Raw genomic sequence first — 19,805 nt, forward strand, 5'->3', positions numbered from 1 at the left:
AAAATAAACAATTCATCTTTTTTAAATTTCAAAATAAAAATTATATTAAAAAATTATATTCTAATAATATTTTATTCAACTTTTTAACTTTAATCTCAATTTATCTTATCTCATATACAAAAACAAATAAAAGGTGGACATTTATAATATTTTGGAAAATAATAAAATAATTTATAAATAACAGTAAAATAGTTTAAGTTAAAATATTTTATTAAGTTTTTAAAAATAAGAGAAAAAATTGAATAAAAATATTATAATGTTAAAAAATTATTTGAATATTATTTTTGTTTTAAAATTTAAAAAAAGTTGTATTATTTTTTTATTTTATTTGAGAGTTTAAAAAAATTATAATAATTAAATGAAAAGATTAAATATTTGAAGTTAAAAAATACTTTGTATTTAGTGATGTCTAGGAATAAAATATATGAGTTCCTGAATTAGCACTAAAGGTTTCTATGGCAGTACCACACGCAATAAGATAAGTGATATTTTCAATTTTAAGATGTGTAAATGTGCACATTTATTTAAAAAAATAAATAAATATATAATTTATATACAAAAATTATTTTTTTGATAATAAACTCAAATAAAAAGGAGTTGGCGAAATTATTTCATCATTATAATTTTTTTTAAATTTATATTTAAAAATATAATAAACAATTTAATTTTTTAAAAAATTTTAAAATAAAAATAACACTAAAAAATTATATTTAATAATATTTTATTTAATTTTTAACAAAACATCTCATCTCATCTCATCTCATCTCATCTTATCTCATTTAAATTCTATATCCAAACTCACCTTAAAAAAACCCTAAAAAGTGCAAATATATTTAAGTGAGGTGTACCGATTGAAATTTGACGATCCCGTCCCTGCAAATCATAAAGACCGCCCAAATTCGCGCACAGCTTCTCTTCCTCTCTGTCTCAGTCTCTCAAGATGATGAAGCTGTCGCGACTTTTACAGTCCAGGTATCAACTTATTTAAGCTAAGACTCATTTGCGCTTGTAGTAGATCCGATTGTTTCGCTGGAATCTATTTTCATTTCTCTGTTTGGCCCCCGAGAAAGTAAAAGATAATTAAAGTTCAAGTTTTTATGGGGTCTGATGTTGCGGTCTCGACTCAACTTAACCTAATACAACGGCTGAGTTTTAAGTGAGTTGTTTTTCTTTATTTTTGTCGTTTCCTTCACTATCTCAAGTTCTCAACTATCAAACCTGGGCTTCGGACATTTTTACTTCTGGTGTGATATTTTACTTGTGCCATTAAGGAAATCAAAATTGCAGACTTTGTATGTTCGGTTGGCCCTGAAAGTTTATGCTTAAATATGTTTCGTCTTCGTAGGAGCAAGGCATCTCAACTTTTGTCGGTCATTTTGCAAATTGCTGGTGGTGAAGCTGCAGGATAGAATAATGTTCTATTGAAAAGCATGACCAAACACTTGAGAGAACTTGTAGTTTTTTATGTCATTCCACACCTTGAAACCGAGACCACCGCTTGTTCTATTAAAATTTCGGTATCGAATTATGTCTTTCTCAGGAAAGAAAGATGCTTTTGGTGCTCTCTCTCGCGCGCTCTCTCTTCTAGCAAGACACGTGCACATTGTGGTTGCATTTCGACTTAAAATTTGAACAAGGGATGTAGAAAAATTCTTATGCAGCCCTGTCTCCACCTCGGTGCTGTTGTATTATGATTGCCACATTATAATCACTTGGCATTGTGTTTATGGCTTCTCTAGTAGGTTCTTTGCATTGTGTGGTTGCTATCGCTTGGGCAAGAACATATTCTTTTTCTTCTGAGTAAAATTACTTCTAATTGTAATCATTTGATTTATCTTGCATCCCCACCCCCCCTCCCACCAAAAAAGAGTAGCAGAAGGCATTTGCAATGGATTTTTTTTTTCAATTGAATATATTGATTATGTATCCCTTTACTGTAAATTAAATGTCTTTGTACAGTTGTACCCTAGTAAGTACGCTAGCCTTGACACATATAAGCCGCTTGAGTTAAACTTCACAAATATTCCGTGTTATTTTATTCTTCCCTGTGACATATTGGATGGATGTTATGTTCTCTTACTGACCACTTGGACCTCGGACTGTTTATTCTTTTAGGTTTTTTAACATTATTTCTGATTTTTTAATTGCTTTGTCAAAAAAAGGAACCTGTTGTCTGGGAAACTTCTATATGGGAAATCTGGTGATGTTAAAGATGCTTCATGCCTGCATGCATTTACAGTTCATGCTGGGATATCAACTTCAAGAGAGAATTCTGCTGCTAAAGGTTTTTAATTTGCCTATGTAGACATTTTCAATGTTTTAATTCCTTTTTATTTGTTTATTTTTTTTTTTCCTGTTTTTTCTAATGTACAAGTATGCTGGAACACCTGCATCCTTTTGGTTCTGAACCTGCAGGATATGCTGCACAGCGAATATTTGCTTCTTATTCTGTTTTCAAGGGCAAAGCTGCACTCTCTGTGACTCCTGTTCTCCCAACTTTCACAAAATTGGATGTATGATATTTTTTTGGTTCAATACCATTATTTGGTACATCTTTTTTTTTTCTTTTTTTTTTGGAGTTGAATAATGCTTCTCATTATTTATTGTGTTACATAGTCTGGCAGTGTTGTAGTTGACCGTCGTGGTGTCATGATGTTTAAGTTCTTACCTGCTATTGGTGAGCGCAAGTATGATAATGAGAAGAGACAGGTAACTTCTCTTAGTTCCTTTGCTGTCACATTCTTAGTCATACGAATTAATTTCCAAGTCCCCTCTACCACACATTTAACATGTGCAAGCAGTTTGTAGACTTTATTATTGTATAATTACCATAACCATGTACAGGACTAATTTATGAGCCTTTTAACTGACTGGTTTAGTGGATGTTCTGTAGATGATTGCTTTGTCAGTGACAGAGGTTGGGTCTTTGATTAGCTTGGGCCCTCAAGATTCTTGTGAGATGTTTCACGACCCATCAATGAAATCAAGGTTTATTTTCTTCGACATCCTATAGTGCACAAGTCCACAATGTAGACAATTTTTTATGGCTTAGAATCATTTTTCGATTAAACCAAATTGTTCAGTTTGCATGATCCATCTATTTCATTATGCAAGTATCCTTTGTTTACATATTCTATGCTGGTTGAAAAAATGGCAAGTGGCTTTTCTGATGAGCAATAATGCTACAGCAATGCTGGTCAAGTCAGGAAGAGCTTATCAATTAAGCCTCATGCGGATGGTAGTGGCTATTTAATTTCTCTGTGTAAGAAGTCTTTCTGCTCATAGTGGCATTTTTCTTTGGATAGCTTTAATCTGCCACATTTTTGTCCACCATTTTCTCTATGCAGAAGTTGTTTTACTTTTAAATTGTTATATATATAAGTAAGACAAAAATTTATAAATAGTAGTATATAGGCATAGCCCAAGTACACAGGAGGTATACAAACAGCATACACCTAGTTACATAAAAATGAGCTAGAAAGTGATACAAGAAAGTCATCGAAGCAAGCTCCATTAAGTACACAAGGATGCCCAAAGAAGTAAAGTATGGAAGAAGAAACTTCTTAGCCTGTTCGAAGAATGCTTTTTGTTTTCAAAACTTTGACTATTCCTTTCAATTCATAAGCACCCCATGATACATAGAGGAATCATTCTCATTATGTAAATTGGCCCTGCATCTTTGCCAACAAGCAAATAAATCAACCACCCTCTTGGGCGTTACCCAAGCAATGCCCGTTCTATAAAAGATTTTCCACCCATAAAATTCTTGCCACCTAACAATGAAGTAAAAGATGGTCCACCGATACACCACTCTTCTTACGCATATAACACCATTCCATAACAACAAGACCCCTCTCTCAAATTATCCAACATCAAGATTTTTCCAAGAGATGCTGTCCACCCAAAGAAGGCAACCTTAGGTGGAACTTTATTTTTCCAAATAGGTTTTGAAGGGAACAAAATATGATTTTGGCTTGACAAAGCCTTATACAATGACCATGCAGAAAACTTCTGCTTCCCAGTGTTCATCCACAGCATCCTGTTCACCTCGTAATTACCAAATTGCTAGGAATACAATAAGCTCTAAAAATAAAAAATAGATCCAGTTTCCCAATCGTGAACTGCTCTATTGAAATAAACATTCCACAAAGGGAACCCACTAGAACAATCCAGCAACGCAGACACCAAAGCCTACTGATTAAGAGCCAGTCTAAAAATAGAGGGAAATGTGGTCTTAAGGGCTGAATCACCACACCATAAGTCATAGTCATACCAAAAGTTGATCCTCGCACCATCACCAACCTTGAATTTAATTAACTGAGTAAAATCCTCCCATCCATTTCTAATATACTTCCACAAACCAACACCATGCACTCTTGTCACTTCATTTTAAATTGTGGGCTAGTTGTTGTAAGTGTCTATAGTTAATGGGCTGTGATGCTTTTTTTCGTTCAAATGCGTTTAGGATTAAAGAGTGTGGTTATGGTTTGTGTATCTTAGGAGAACATTTATTTTTTTTTTTATAGGTAATAAGCAATTGTATTGATAAAGATAGGCATAGCCCAAGTACACCGGAGGTATACATATGAGTATACCAAATTAAGAACTAAAAATTGTTACAAGGAAATCATAGAAGCTGCGACCATTTAACTCTAAAGCAATGGCCCACATAAATAAAATCTTCCAAAAAAAGCTCTTAAACTCCTCCGAGGAGCGTTCATGATCCTCAAAGAATCTACCATTCCTTTCACTCCAAATACACCATAAAATACAAATAGGTGCCATCTTCCACACCGCTACAATCTGTGGTGTCCCTGTGATCCCTCTCCAGCTAGCTAGTAGTTCCACCACCGTTCCTGGCATTACCTATGCGACTCCCAAATTGCTGAAAAAGTAAGTCCATATGTCTCTTGCAAAATCACAATTTAATAGTAAATGATCTACCGTTTCTCCAGTATTTCTGCACATACAGCACCAATCCGTAATTATGAGTCCACGCCTTCTTAAGTTGTCCATGGTTAGTATCTTCCCTAAAGCTGCTGTCCAAACAAAGAACGCAGCCTTGGGAGGTGCTTTACTCCTCCTTATGTTCTTCCAAGGAAAATAGGGTCTATCCTGAGCTGAAAGAATGTCATAAAAAGAGTGTACCGAAAATTTCCCGTTCTTGGAAAGCCTCCATTCCATCATGTCGTCAGCTGGACCTGCGGTAGTGATGTTATATCATAAGCTGAAAAAATCCACCAGCTCACTCACTTCCCAATCTTGTGCCTCCCTAGTGAGATTAATATTCCACTCCTGTGAACCTTGTCTAACCACCCTCACATCAGCCACCATAGCTTCCTTTTCTCTTGCAATTCTGAAAATGTTAGGATAAGCATTTTTGAAGGCCATATCTCCCACCCACACATCATTCCAAAAGCTGATTCTACTGCCCTCCCCCAAACACAGCCTGGTATTATTCGAGAAAGTCCCCCACCCTTGCCTTATGTGTTTCCACAACCCAACCCCATGAGCCCCCCTCCCCTCATTAGAACACCAACCCCCTCTTGCACACCCATACTTCGCATCAATTACCCATTTCCATAAGGCTTCCCTCTCATGATTATAACGCCACAACCATTTTCCTAGTAGAGCCTTATTAAAGAATCTAACATTGCGAACACCCAACCCACCAACGCTCAAGGGAGTATATACTTTATCCCATCCAACTAAGTGAAATTTAAATTCATCCCCTAGTCCACTCTACAAAAAGTCACGTTGGAGTTTCTCAATTTTGGATGCAATGCTTACCGGGAGGGGAAATAAAAACAAGAAGTATGTGGGAAGGTTAGATAGCGTGCTCTTGATAAGTGTGATCTTTCCCCCTTTCGATAAGTATAACCTTTTCCACCCGGCCAACCTACGCTCTAGTTTCTCTAACACCTTCTCCCAAATTGTCTTAGCTTTAAAATTTGCACCCAACGGAAGACCAAGATACTTTAACGGCAACGAGGAGACCACACATCCCAATAAGCTGGCCAACCCACTAATATTTCTCACCGCACCCACTACAACCATCTCCGTTTTAGCAAGATTGATCTTTAACCCGAAAACCGCTTCAAAACAAAGTAAGATAGCTTTTAGAGATTGAATATGTCCTGCATTATCCTCACAAAACAGCAACGTATCATCAACAAACAAAAGATGAGAAATAGTGATGGAGCCATGGTTAGAAGCCCCCGCTGAAAAACCCCCCCACTACAGCTGCCGACACCATTCTACCAAGTGCCTCCATCACGAGGACAAATAAGAGTGGTGAAAGTGGATCTCCTTGTCGTAGTCCTCGTGAACTATTAAAGAAGCCCACCGGGTCACCATTTACCAAAACCAAAAAGCGAGTCGTCGACACCATGCATTATCCACCCCTTCCATCTTTCCTCGAATCCACATCTACCTAACAAATAAACCAGAAAATCCCAATTGACGTGGTCATAAGCCTTCTCCATGTCCAACTTACATAAAATACCTGGTACCCTCGACTTAAGCCTGTTGTCTAGACATTCATTGGCTACAAGAACTGAATCCAGTATTTGTCTACCTCTCACAAAGGCATTTTGAGACTTAGAAATAATCTTATCCATTACTATGCTCATCCTATTGGCAAGTACCTGGGCTATTATCTTGTATATGCTGCCCACAAGACTAATCAGCCTGAAATCTTGCACCTCTATGGCACCCACCTTTTTAGGGACAAGTGCAATAAAAGTAGCGTTTAAATTTTTCTCAAATTTTCCAAACGAGAAAAATTCCTGAAACACCTGCATGACATCTCCTCCCACCACCTCCCAGCAAGTTTGAAAAAATGCCATAGTAAAGCCGTCTGGACCTGGCGCTTTGTCCTTGTTCATTTTTCTGACGACAAGTCGTACCTCTTCCTCTTCAAATGGTCTCTCCAACGAAGTCATGCTGTTTTGATCAATAGCCTCAAAAACTAGACCATCCACTTTTGGCCTCCATTCATGGGGTTCTATCAACAATCGTTTGAAATGTACAGCAACATGATCTTTAATTACGGCTTGATCTGAGGATATACCTTCATCTACTGTCATGGACTCTATGGCATTAAATCTCCTGTGTGAGTTTGCAACTCGAAGAAAGAATTTTGTGCATCGATCCCCCTCCTTGAGCCACAAAGCTCTTGACTTTTGCCTCCACGAGATCTCTTCCATTAATATCAACCTTTCTAACTCGGATAATACTTGGCCTTTGCGTTCATTCTCATCTTCAACATCCTCCAAACTTTGTAGTTCTTGTAGGAGATTTTTTTTTTTTTTTTTGTAATATTACATTTCCAAAAATCTGTTCATTCCATGACTTCAAATCGACTTTCAAAGCTTTTAGTTTTCCAGCCAATATCTTACTTGGAGTGCCCTCTAGTTGACCTTGGGTAGTCTAGAACATTTATTACATAATATTCAGAGATTTCAGAGAAAAAAGTTCAGAGATGTCATACTCAATTCTAAAGATCTGATTGGGGGATTTTCCCCTTGAATTACCCAAGGTGCACTTGCAGGAAATTCCTTATCGAAGGCCTGTGCACCCCGGGATTAGTAGGGACGTTGTTCCCACACACCCGGTGCCAATAAAAAAAAAAAGGATCATGTTTGCCAACCAAGAATTTTTCATTCTTCTCTACTTTCAATACAAACTTGTATTAAACCTCAAAATAACTTCCATCCAATCATCAGCGAAACCCATCATTCGCAAAAAACCCAAAAAAATCAAAACCACTTCTAAAAAACACAAAATTTCAAGTGGATCCCAACAATTTCACAAATTTCAAAAACACACATTTCAAAATTTTTTCTTTCCTAACATCTTTTCAATGGGTCCCATCAATTTTACAAACATAAAAACAGCGCACATCTAAAAAAATCCCCTAAATTCTAAAAGTTTGTGTTATGCAAGCATTCTCTATAGTTTGGCATGATGTTAGTTTGAATTTATCAATTTTCTTTTTTTCCTGTTAGATTCTTTATGATTTTTTCAATTATTTATACACTTCTTTTTTGGCAGCTGTTGTCAACAACATTCTTAAAACCAAAGAATACTTCACTGTTCCTGTCACAACTGCTGAATTCTCAGTGATGAAGACAGCTTGCAGTGTATGACCAACTAAAGAACTTTACTCACATTTCCTTCCAGTTAACTCAAATCATGGCAATGAATATCTTTTATTAGATTATAGTGATCATGGAGCATCACTATCAGGGTGCAGCCCAGTAGTCAAACGGTGGGGCTTGGGATGAATCTACAACTCAGACATTCTGGGTTGATCCCCCACTAGGAGTTCTCCTGGGTTACTAATACATGGTTCTAGTTGGTGGAGTCGTATATCTAGGGTTTTAAGAATCCTGCCTTGGTGAGGTTCCATGTCATAAAAAAGAAAAGAAAAAAAGCGATCATGTAGTTTCATGAAAAACTGGATGATACTGATGCATCAAAATAATTATCACGATTTTTAATGAAATAGACAAAGTTTGCCTACTGATTGCTAGACAGGCGCACACTTGAAGAAATAGGTTCTGTAGGAAAGTTTTTGGATACTAATGAACTCAGGACTACTTGACAAACATGGGCAATAAAAGGAAAAAAGCAACTCATGCAAGCATTGTGCATTCTTTGATAGTGATTTTCCTGATCGGTTTTGAAGAGATTTGTTGAGCGAGGGAGGAGGGGTTTTACAAAATGTCGTAGATGGTACAACAGCTTTTGGATTGGCAAGAAAATTATTCCATAATCCCCGATGGTGGAAGTACTTGCTTAGATCTGAACATGGGATAATGCGCATGATTTCCTTGATATTGGTCAAACTCACCAATGCCTTTTGTATTGTCAGAGGTATCTCATACTCTTTTAAGTTTCCTCTAGAGGTCACTTCTCTTGTTTATTTTGCAGTTTGCATTGCCCCACATCTTAGGTTGGGGCCGGTTAACAAATCAGCTGCCGAGAGGCACAGAGGGACAGCCATCAAAGGTTGATTCACAACTACTGGATTTAGAGTGGGATAAATGAAGTCAAGGCAGCCGAGAATCAATGATGCCACCTCCGCGCATTGTTTGTCAATCTGAAAATATTGTTGTGTGCGTTATGTCGAGTTGTTAGTTCATGATGATAAACAAAATGAATTAGAACATAAAACTTGTCATTATTGTGTAATCTTTTAAGTCTTCTGGAATTAGCTATGGTATTTGTCATCTAGATTATGGAGTGGTACTTGATGAGTATTCGATAACCCTCTGGATCAGGATCTTCAACAGTTATTTGCTGACCAATTATTTGCAGGTGAGTAATAACTAAAAAGTTCCAACTTCCAGGCGTTTTCTTCATATCGTTTGGTACCGTCTTTACGCCCTCAAGCCCTTCTTTCCTTAACTTTCATAATTTAAATGGGTTGGTATAATCTCTTAGCAAACCAACTTCGTTTTCTGAACTTTTTCATCAAAATGGCGTTCAGCCTTGTGGGAATCTTTTATTTTTCAGACTTAAGGTGCCTGATGTTTAAGTACACGCCAGAGATTTATTTAACACGAACATAGCACACATCAGAAAAACAAGGGGGGTTTTTCTGATGGAAACCTAATTAAGGATGGAGGGCAGAGACAGCATTCAAGTGGAAAGACCCCGCACTAGTAGAACCAAGAGCCTCATGAGGCAAGCTGAACCAAGACAACTAAGCTTAATGCAAGACTCTCTCGCCAGTGGATCATGTTGAAACCAGACAGCTAACACGGCACCGCTAGAAGAATTAATTTCGTAGAAACATCTACAAGTGAAGATGAACTGCTTTTGGGTCCCCCAAAACGCATATTTCAAACATACAGGTACAAAATTGAGTACCTTGCTCTAATGCCAGGGAAATCTATTCGATGCCTCAGCGTATAGTTCAGAAAGGAAAGAGAAACCTGTCTGCTTCGGGCTTCCTAGAAGGGCAAGCGCTATCTAAAAATACAATTGGACCACCACTGAAAGAGGGTGCCGATCTTCTTCGCCAGATTACATCCTAAGCAAAAAATACCAAAGAGACCTCTTTGCCACCATACCACCCAGATTTGAATGAAAGCATGCTTTATAACTAGAAATGAGGGGTGGAGTGGATAACTGACAGACACAACACAGTACTACAAAAGTCAGAAATTACCCTCATAATCTGCATTCACTCAGATCTTGCCACATGAATAATGTGCGTGCAATCATATTCATGATTCTACTTCTCAACTAAAGTAGCTCGTCTGTCCTCACCAATGACACAAGTATTTCTTATATATTTTTGGCCCCCTGGCCCGTGGAGATTTAATGGGCAACACACAAAAATTAGGTACATAATATTTGAATAGGTAAATATAATCACTAATAGGCACATATGAACCATTTAATCAATATGAGAGTTGAGAAAACCAACTTCACGATGATTGAAGAGAGGTGAATGAAAAACAGCTAGCATTGAACAAAAATAAACAAAAAATATAAAGGTAGGATGTTTCAGTGCACAAAATAAATAGAAAGAGCGAACAAAGAAAGTCTCAAGGTTACAGAACATTCACACCATCTCAGCAAACAAAATATAGAATAACTAAAACCAATAACTTGATAATCTCCCTAAATACTTCATATGTACATACAAAAGCTATGACTAAACAGCAAGTTTCCTATATCCAATGCGGCTGAATGCATAATTTTAAGGGACATGCCTTCAGATATATATAAAATCCTACCAATAAGATCAGTATGTGGCTTTCCGTCCTTCACCCTCTACAGGAACCTCTTCTTCAAAGAATTTGCTTCACTTTCTTCGAAATCATCATGGTGCAAATTGCCAACTTAACTTTGAGACCACAAATTAAGCTTCAAAATCTAATAGAAATGGCAATCTCTCAACGAAGGCAAGAAATACCATGACAGATCAATAGCCAGATCACAAACAAAATTATACAGACAACTGCATCAATGGCAAGAACAATTCGTACTTGATGCCAATACTTCTTTCGAATACTTTGAGAACCTGATCTTATCCTCATAGAACCCATATCTTTCTGCAATGAGACTGAGGAACCTGCCCCACCTTGATTATGAGAATCCAGGCTTTCCAAATCAGCCTTGACTCCTCTGTCTGTAGATCTTCGGTTCTCCTCCAGCTCCATGTCTCTCATTCCAATGACATGATCCTTTACCTTCTTCTTATCTTGCTTGCTGGATTTTCCCAACAAAGGGGCTTTTGTAGAACTAACAGTTTCAATTTGCCCATTTACATTATGTGATGATGGAGACAGACCGACATGAAGTGATGAGCGTGTTTCACCAGTCCAATCACTGCCACCCTGAGAAACATTCTCCAATATGGTGATCAACCGCCGGATGACAGGCACTAACTGCTCCTGTAAACCAATTGAGCTCATACTTGAAAAACTTCCCCTTGAACCTTTTCTTGCTACCTTCTTAAATTCATCTCGCACATGTTCTAGAAATCGAAGAACACCCGAGTTACCCAGACCCTCATCAACAATTGTGAAATAAACATACCCATCTTCCATCAAAAACCCAAAAGTTTTTTTACACATTGTCTCAAAGTACCACCTATGGAACGGGGGAGTTCTTTCTAAGCACAAAACGGCCAAATTCTCGATTTCATGGTCTCCACCACTATAGGTGTACAAAATCCTGTTACCCCTATAAATGCAACAGTAATACACTGTATTCTGAATGGCATCCATTATCATAGTGATAAAAAGTCCCCCAGTTTGGTCTGCAGCAAATTCTACCTGAAAACTAAGTTTGACCCAGGACTGTCCTTGTTTCCTGTTTTCTAGGTTCTCGATCTTCAACACCCACTTGGGTTTACCATCCACTAAGCAGTCTGACCCTCATACAAATGTGTAAGCAAACACTTCTGATATGGGGCTCTGTAATAATTTTTCTGGATGCTGAATACTCTAAGCAATCAAGATTTGGCAGAAGAAAAATCCAATAAACTCCTCAACCAAAACGACAATAACCAAACAAAGTGCAAGTAGTTCTTCTGCAACAAACTCAAAAGCCTCTAACAAATACCAACTCAGTCCCTCAGCAAAGTACTCAAAATCAACAATGAAGTCCCTCATGCCTGCATGGGGTTCCTCACCAATCACAAATACCCACATAAACAACAACAAAACTGCTTCGCGATGGCATGCACACTGTAATCAACAGAACAAAAAAGTATAGATAATCAGAGACTATACTTGGTAGGTTTTATAAGAAACGAATTGACTTCAATTTCATTCTCGAATCTCAAGAACCCATTTGAATTTGAAAAAATGATAACCGGGGTTTTCACGACCCAATACACGTCCAAAATCCAACAGTTCTCACGACTGTAATCTGAAATAAACTTAAAACAAATAAACACAAACAATTAAGGAAAAGGTAACATTTGACAGAAACTCAATCGAGTTCTCCAAAGATCTAAAGCTAAGAAATTAAAAATAAATGAAAGTCAACGACTATAAAAAAAAAAAACACCAACCTCTGTTTGATTGCTAAGAAAATTATAAGAAAATTTTTTTTTAAAAAAAAGGGGGACGACTCAACTGTTTCTAAAGTTTTCGGGCAAATACGTACGTAAAAAAGAATAATACACGAAGCATGATGTGGGCTTCCAATTAGCTAATCTAAGATTCTAGGCGCTTACCTTGAGTTCCAAATCATCTTCAAGAACAATCGCATTAGAAGCTCAGCAAAGAAATAAAAGGGGAGTAAATACTCACTTTATTGATTATTGGTGTTCGATAGGTAAGGAGATAAATGTAACGAGTGCTTTAGTGACAGTTGAGTCTTTGACTTTTTGACTGACTCCGTCCCTCTCATTTTCATTCTTCTTTTTTTCCTTCTTTTTCTCCCGAAAGTTGCCTATCTTAAAGCTTCGCCGTTTGGATTCGGGAAGGATCTCCTTGGCACCCTAATAGATTAGTTAAAGTTAATGTATATTTTTTATAAATGTTAACTTTTAACTATTTCATTTATATAAGTCTCTATATTAGAATAGTTATTTTTTTATTATATAATAATAAAATAATATAAGATGAATTTGACTTTGACTATTCACTTTAAATCTCCACATTAAATTATCAATTTATTCATTACATAGTAATGAGTAATTAATAATTTTAAAAATATTTTAATTTTTTTAATTATGAAATTATTTTATTTTATCGTGTTTTACTATTTATAATATTATATATTAATTAGTAATCATATTCTAATTATATTTTTTCAATTGTCATTTAAAAGAGAGAGAAATAATTGATATAAATGGAAAAGAGAAATAATTGATATAAAATGTATCTGATGTATGAATAGTTACTTTTAAATTTGAAAATTATTTTAGAAGTGACTATAGCTAAATTCTAATTATTTAGCTTTGTGGTGTTATGAAAATGCATTGTGGTGTTATTTTATGTTTTAATAGCTAAATTCTAAATAGATTTAGCTTTTAACTAATCCATTAAGGATGCACTAAGGGCATGACCTCACCGTGTGGGCGTGGATCTCTTGCTTCAAAATTTAAATTATTTTATAAAAATATATTTGTATAAAATATTGTACAAAAAGGCTGTATGTTTATCATTCTTCAAATCTAAATTACCAATAAGTATTTCTATTATGAAAAATGATATTTAAAGTTTTAGAGTGAGCAAGTATTGCACACTATCTTTAAAAAAAAGTAAATAAATATCAATCACATTTAAAAAAAAAAAAAAAGAATGCACACAAGACTTACAACACTCTTAACACTTGTATCTAACTTCCTCATTATTATTTATGGTAGCTATATTGTTGCGGTTATGTCGTCGTCTTCTTCTTCTTCTTCTTCTTTTGTTATTATTATTAATATATATATATATATATATATATTTTTTGTCTATCTATCAACATGTTCGTTATCAAAGTTATAACGAATGTTGGGGGAAAAAACGAATATTTGGCACAGCCCAGGTAACAAATCAGCCACAACGCAGGGCCGATATGTTCCATTGCAGCCTAGGACGAGTTCGATCTATTAGGTTCTTCGATTTGTTTAGAAAATAAACGAGAGACAAGAAATACATCTTTGATTACAATTATAAGGAGCAATTTCAAATAAACCAAGATAAAATTTCCAAGTCATTTCTTGATGAACATGATCTGCATTAATCTCTTCGATCCCTTCATTTATGTGCCAAAATGAATAGAGGTTTGATAGGAAAGTGGAAGAGACTTTTTTGCATATGATAATCAAAGGGGGTACTGAGATCTCAACGAGAATATAATAAATCCAACAGTCGAGGACGAATAAGACCCATGCTTTCAACATATATTGATTATTGAGAGAACTAACGGGCATGAAAGGAAACCTTTTTTCTTCTTGGTCTGAATAAAAAGAAACAGATTAGTCTATGATCATATTTTCCATCTAGTCAACTGTTTTGTACAATGAACATACCATGATTCATTCGCATGTTGGATGCCAAAAGGTTTTTCAGAGGGTATGGGAAAAAATTACTGGAAAAAAAAAATACGAAAATTAAATGAGAGAAAAAGAACTTCATAATAAGTGAACTTCAACTTGTGTCCAACTTGGAACCACATAAATGATTCAACATAGGAGTACATCCCACAATGCTGGGCAATAGAAAGAAATGCATCATTTTCCTGTCATGATCGTGAATCAACTTCATACTTTCGTTAGATTGTATCCAAATCTGGCCTTGGCTACACGATGTAATACAAACGGTCTCATCAAACACGATGATGCAAATATCTTAGTACAACTCGAGCACAACTATGTACAAGCATTGGGTTAGAAACAAATTACGACGTTCCGCATTTACAGGATGAGTACCACAAATTTTGGCTTACTATAAGTCATTCAGACATCCCTTACCTTCAGCCTAACATCAGAGGGTGAGTTAGGTTGTTTCTTTGGGCTTGAAGGAACGGAACTAAACTTGTGAACCAAGAGCTTGAAACACGGAAGAAGAATTACATAGAGGGTTGCCAGGATAAAGGGTGCCGCTACAAGCCATCCCAGTAACTGTAAAGATTGAAAGATAAATGGAGTTTCAATTGTGGCCATGTCATTAAACATCAGTGGAAGCTGAAGCAAATAATGTAAAAAGGCAGGAGAAGATAACTTAGGTCAGGACTGAAGTGCTCAAGCTTTAAAATTTTAATAGGATGTTAAGGTGTCTATTAACATAAAATTACATGACAAGTAAATATCAATCTTCTTATTAGCTCCCAAACCACAACTGTCTGGTCATATAGCACCACTGTCCCATAAAGTCTGTAGTTGTCCTTTAATTCTCACTGGTTGCGACTAGCTCTATGCACAGGCAACAAAGTTTGACAGGGAAATCAGGCTAATCAACCATATTGTTAAAGACTCCTTGAAAATAAGTGCTAGTCCATGGCCAGTCTGTGAACCTATATTCCTGAGATTTTTCTTCTTTTTTTTTTTCTTTTTTTTTGGATAAGAATTGATTAGATGTGTTGTTAAATGAACGAGAGATCGAGAAGTGGTCGTTTTTAGTGCATGGGGTATAATAGACTAACGACAATGCATCACATTTTGTAGCTCCTTGCACAAAATGTGTAGGTGCAAGCACTAAAGAGTGCTAAAAAAAAAAAAAACTACAAACCTAGTTACTCCAACAGTAATCCAGTATATCTGCAGTATAATTTTACCGACACTGGAGTAGTAAAAAGCCAGTCTGCCATCAGAATCAACTTGAACTTAATGAATATTCACATTGTATCAATTGAATAGAAGTACCCTCTTCTACCACTATGAAGGGAAAAGCATATGAATAATCAAGTTGAATTCCCAACTAAGGAGACAATTTGGTCATTGGACTCACTAGTATTCCAAACCTCGTGCTAGAACATCAAGAATTATATTCGGGCATTTGGAGTTAAACAATGACAGTTTCTAGTTCACAGTCTTGTCCAAGTAGTTAAAACATTATAATTATGGGATAATTACATTTTTCACTCACAAACCACCATCTATTTTTCATTTTTGCACCCTATATTCCAGAAGTTTCAATTTACACCCTAAACTATTTATATTTTTCAATTTGCACCCTTACAAAGATAAAACCAATATGATGAACAAAAAAAGGCTAACTTTTAGTTAAGGATCCAAAGTGAAAAATGGGTGGTAATTTGTAAGTGAAAGGTGTAATTTCGCCTAGAAGTATTGTAGCTGATACAATACACCACCAACAGACCCCATTAGTGACACAACATCATTTGAAATTAATACACTCGAGATCATCCTGGCATCTGCACCTAGCAATTGATAATAGCTGTCCTAGTATCAGGCACAAAAGCGATACCAGTATACAACAAGCCAAGACCACAAGGAACAATAACTAGAGCCATGAATGTGTCAAAGATAAAGCAATGTGTGCTTAGATAAATTAAAATTACAGACAATTAAGGGCATGAAGTATGAACGAGTCTCTATGTGTGTGAATGAGAGAGAGAGGATCTTAAGTAACAGAATGTCAGTTTAGACACCTACCGCGTGTGCTACACTTAAGAGGACTTCCCAAGAGGCTTGGCCGGTCAAAATCTTCTTCAAAGCATCAGCCGTCAACGGAAATTGAGGCCCACCAGAGAGAATTTCGCCAAATCGTAAGAAGGGTACCAGCAGGCTGGAAGTAAAGCATATCAGCAATCAGAATACATAGTGAAAACTTATCTCAACTACAAATGATGAAATCAAATCCAAATTGGTCTTCTAAAAGCACACAAATACCTCAACTCTATCGGAGTTGCAATAAAGTTTGCCAGCATTACACTTGGGGCATGGCAACGAGATCCAAGCAATGCAATAGCCATCCCAGACAGAAACACAGTCACCCCTGTCAATGAAGCCTTTGTTCATCTAAAGAATGCTTGCAATACAACAAATAGCTTCACTGTTCTTTCCACACACATATATACAAAGCACGACTAATGCACATGGTATATAATATACTATGCATAACGATTCAAAGACTGATCAATCAGCACAACTACTTAATTTCACTACAAAATCACCTTTAAGAGAAAAAATTACACAAGAATAATTGTAGATGAGGACATACCACATATTGGAAATACTCCCATGGTAATGCCAAGAGCAACAGAGAATGCCAATTGCTTTGGTTCAGCACCCCTGGGAAAAAGAAAAGAACTTGCTGAACTGAGCGGATCATTCTTTCCCAGGATTAGAATTGAGAACAATACCCACCCCCCCCCCCCCTTCCTTCTGTTTTATTAGATTAAAAAAGGTAAACAAAATATAATTTCATGAACAAGTTTACTTTTTTTAGGTCTCTGAGCTGTTTCGACCAGGAATACAATGCGTGATGTCAAACAGATCAGTAAAATCCGGCACGGGAAATGTATAGTAATAATTAAAGAATGATAGATAGCAACGAGTAATTAAGCACAGCCGCAGTACATATTTCTATTCAGTTACAGTCAATAACCCACCCCACAAGCTGAAGACAGAAGGAATCGAATGAAAGAAAAAATCTTGAGAGAGAACCTGCGGAGGATTTGGAAAAGAGGATCGATGACCTTATTGTGGAACCAAGGAGCCAATCCAATCCTTGCCGTTGCCATCTCCTTCGCCCAGATGTCTAAGAGAAATTTCGGACTGATTCTCCAAATCAGAGTTTAAAAAAAACAAATAGCGAAATTGTGTTTATTTCACTTCTCTGACAAAATAATTAAATAGGAATTGTTCATTGAATTATGTTTCCGAGATGAGCATATTTTCTTCAATCCGCTCGTCTAGTGCTTCAAGTTTAATTCATATATATAGATATATTAAACATCATGATCTGTCATCAAATCTTAACATATGTATATCAGATATTAGTTGAGATATTTGTTTTTACCAGAGCTATAGAACAAGAAGAGCAGCAGATAGATAGGTGCGTTTGGCGGTGGGATTGGACACCTTCTGGATCTAGTGCGGCCGAAAGCACGGTGACTGTATGTGTGTTTTTAAATAGAAAAAATCTATTCATCATCTCAACTCTTATTATCTTTCTATCATTCTATAATGTGGCATTAGATGATAGATTTATAAGTAAAATATAATAAATAATTTTTAATCATCTAATAACACATCATAAGATAATAAAAAATGATAAAAATGACAAAGTTATATGTTTGTGTGTAATACTGAAGATGATAAATATAATTTTTGGATTGCAAAATGAGTAATCTGGACTCTTGGGTCTCGTTTCGTTATGCGTATGAAATTACACAAATCTATAAATAGTATTGAGATAGTTTATAAATAATAGTAAAATAATTTAAATTAAGATGTTTTATGAGATTTTTTTGTATAAAAAATATTTTATGAGATTTTGAAAAATGAGAAATAAAAAGTTGAAAAAAAATATTATAAAATTAAAATATTGTTATAATAAAATTTTTATTTTAAAATTTAAATAAATTTTTTTTATGTTTTGTTTGAAAGTTTGAAAAAATTATAATATTAAATAAAAAAATTTAAAATTTAAAATAAAAATATATTTAAAATTAAATAATATTTAAATATTAAAATGAAATGTAATGAATTGAAACTACGTGTAAAGCTAAACAGAACCTTAGCCTTTAGGTCAAGGACCCACGTGAGTGCAACTTTGTGCATCCATCAATACTCAGGAGGGCAGCTGGGCGGCCCCCCCATCCTGCCCGCCAAGTCCATCCATCTGTACTCTCCGAATTCTCACCCGCCCGGTACTAGTATACAAAGAAGATAAGTACTATAATTAAAAAAAAAAAAATATATATATATATATATATATAACTAAACATTATTTTATATAAAACGTTATATATATTTTATAACAAAAATATATATAACTAAACATTATATATAAAACGTTATATATATTTTATAATAAAAATAATTTTATAATATAATATATCATATTAATTTATAAATTTATTTTATAAGATCTCTGACTAGGCTATCAAGAGTATCTCAAATACTCTCACTACTATTCTTTACTTTATTATTACTTTTCACATACTTTTTTATTATTCATTATTTTTTACCTACTATTTATTATTTTATTATTACTTTTTTACTATTATTCACAAACATTCTCAACACTTCTCAGATATTCTCACTATACAAACGTAGCCTAAATCATTTCTCAATACTAATTTTCTCTCTCAACCCTCTCATTTTTCCAACTGCTTATTTCTCTTTCATTTCTCTTTAATTCAGTGAATTCTTATTCTCCTTTCATTATTCTCTTATTCTTCTTCTTCTTCTTCATCCTCTCCTCCTCCTTTTCTTCTTAATATATTCTTAATCTTTTTTTTTTTTAATTCTCCATGACTCACGATCACAACGTGGTCATAGGTCTGCGCAGAAACCCATGGACATGTCATGACTCAAAAACCCACGGACACGTCGTGGCCATGGGTGGGTCGAATGGTTTTTTTTTTTTTTTTTTGTATCTTTTGTATATTTCATTGGATATGTGTTTTTGCAAGATCTATGTATTGTGGTGATGGATCTGTGAATTGTAGGCTTAGATATGTTGATTTGGAGGTTGATTTGTAGATCTATGATGTTTGGAAAATTAATGGGCATTGAGCTTGAAAATATGCCTGCCCAACAGCCGGACGAGACCAGAAGATAGGGGAAAAGGAGACCCTTGCCGAGGTGGGATTGTGGGGCGAGATGCCTGGCTACCCCACCCGCATAGGGCATGTAGTAGACCTAA

The 19,805-nt window shown here is 35.5% G+C and overlaps 3 protein-coding genes across 5 annotated transcripts; 1 reads left to right on the forward strand and 2 right to left on the reverse strand.

The window, feature by feature from the left end:
• Positions 1-816: 816 nt before the first annotated feature.
• Positions 817-9,274, forward strand: LOC121249644 (single-stranded DNA-binding protein WHY2, mitochondrial). The gene is made up of 8 exons (XM_041148370.1): positions 817-972; positions 2,163-2,284; positions 2,416-2,513; positions 2,617-2,709; positions 2,894-2,988; positions 3,189-3,262; positions 8,056-8,144; positions 8,938-9,274. Exons 1-8 carry the CDS (start codon positions 941-943, stop codon positions 9,052-9,054), a joined length of 720 nt encoding a protein of 239 aa, XP_041004304.1. The 5' UTR covers positions 817-940; the 3' UTR covers positions 9,055-9,274.
• A 1,245-nt stretch (positions 9,275-10,519) lies between these two features.
• On the reverse strand, positions 10,520-12,913 carry LOC121249643 (phytolongin Phyl1.1-like). Of its 2 annotated transcripts, none has more exons than XM_041148368.1 (2): positions 12,783-12,913; positions 10,520-12,212 (listed from the first exon to the last, which is right to left on the reverse strand). In XM_041148368.1, exon 2 carries the CDS (start codon positions 11,754-11,756, stop codon positions 10,914-10,916), a length of 843 nt encoding a protein of 280 aa, XP_041004302.1. In that variant the 5' UTR covers positions 11,757-12,212; positions 12,783-12,913; the 3' UTR covers positions 10,520-10,913. The 2 variants fall into 2 exon arrangements, with proteins under 2 accessions (XP_041004302.1, XP_041004303.1); XM_041148369.1 differs by having other exon boundaries at positions 12,707-12,912.
• A 1,448-nt stretch (positions 12,914-14,361) lies between these two features.
• Positions 14,362-18,039, reverse strand: LOC121249646. Of its 2 annotated transcripts, XM_041148371.1 has the most exons (7): positions 17,952-18,039; positions 17,597-17,690; positions 17,151-17,221; positions 16,820-16,925; positions 16,583-16,715; positions 14,939-15,088; positions 14,362-14,706 (listed from the first exon to the last, which is right to left on the reverse strand). In XM_041148371.1, the coding sequence occupies exons 2-7, from the start codon at positions 17,671-17,673 to the stop codon at positions 14,554-14,556; spliced, it is 690 nt and encodes a 229-aa protein (XP_041004305.1). In that variant the 5' UTR covers positions 17,674-17,690; positions 17,952-18,039; the 3' UTR covers positions 14,362-14,553. The 2 variants fall into 2 exon arrangements, with proteins under 2 accessions (XP_041004305.1, XP_041004306.1); XM_041148372.1 differs by lacking the exon at positions 17,952-18,039 and having other exon boundaries at positions 14,527-14,706; positions 17,629-17,933.
• Between the last annotated feature and the right edge of the window lie 1,766 nt (positions 18,040-19,805).

The sequence above is a fragment of the Juglans microcarpa x Juglans regia genome, chromosome 2D (genome assembly GCF_004785595.1).
Source record: "Juglans microcarpa x Juglans regia isolate MS1-56 chromosome 2D, Jm3101_v1.0, whole genome shotgun sequence".
Lineage (NCBI taxonomy): Eukaryota > Viridiplantae > Streptophyta > Magnoliopsida > Fagales > Juglandaceae > Juglans > Juglans microcarpa x Juglans regia.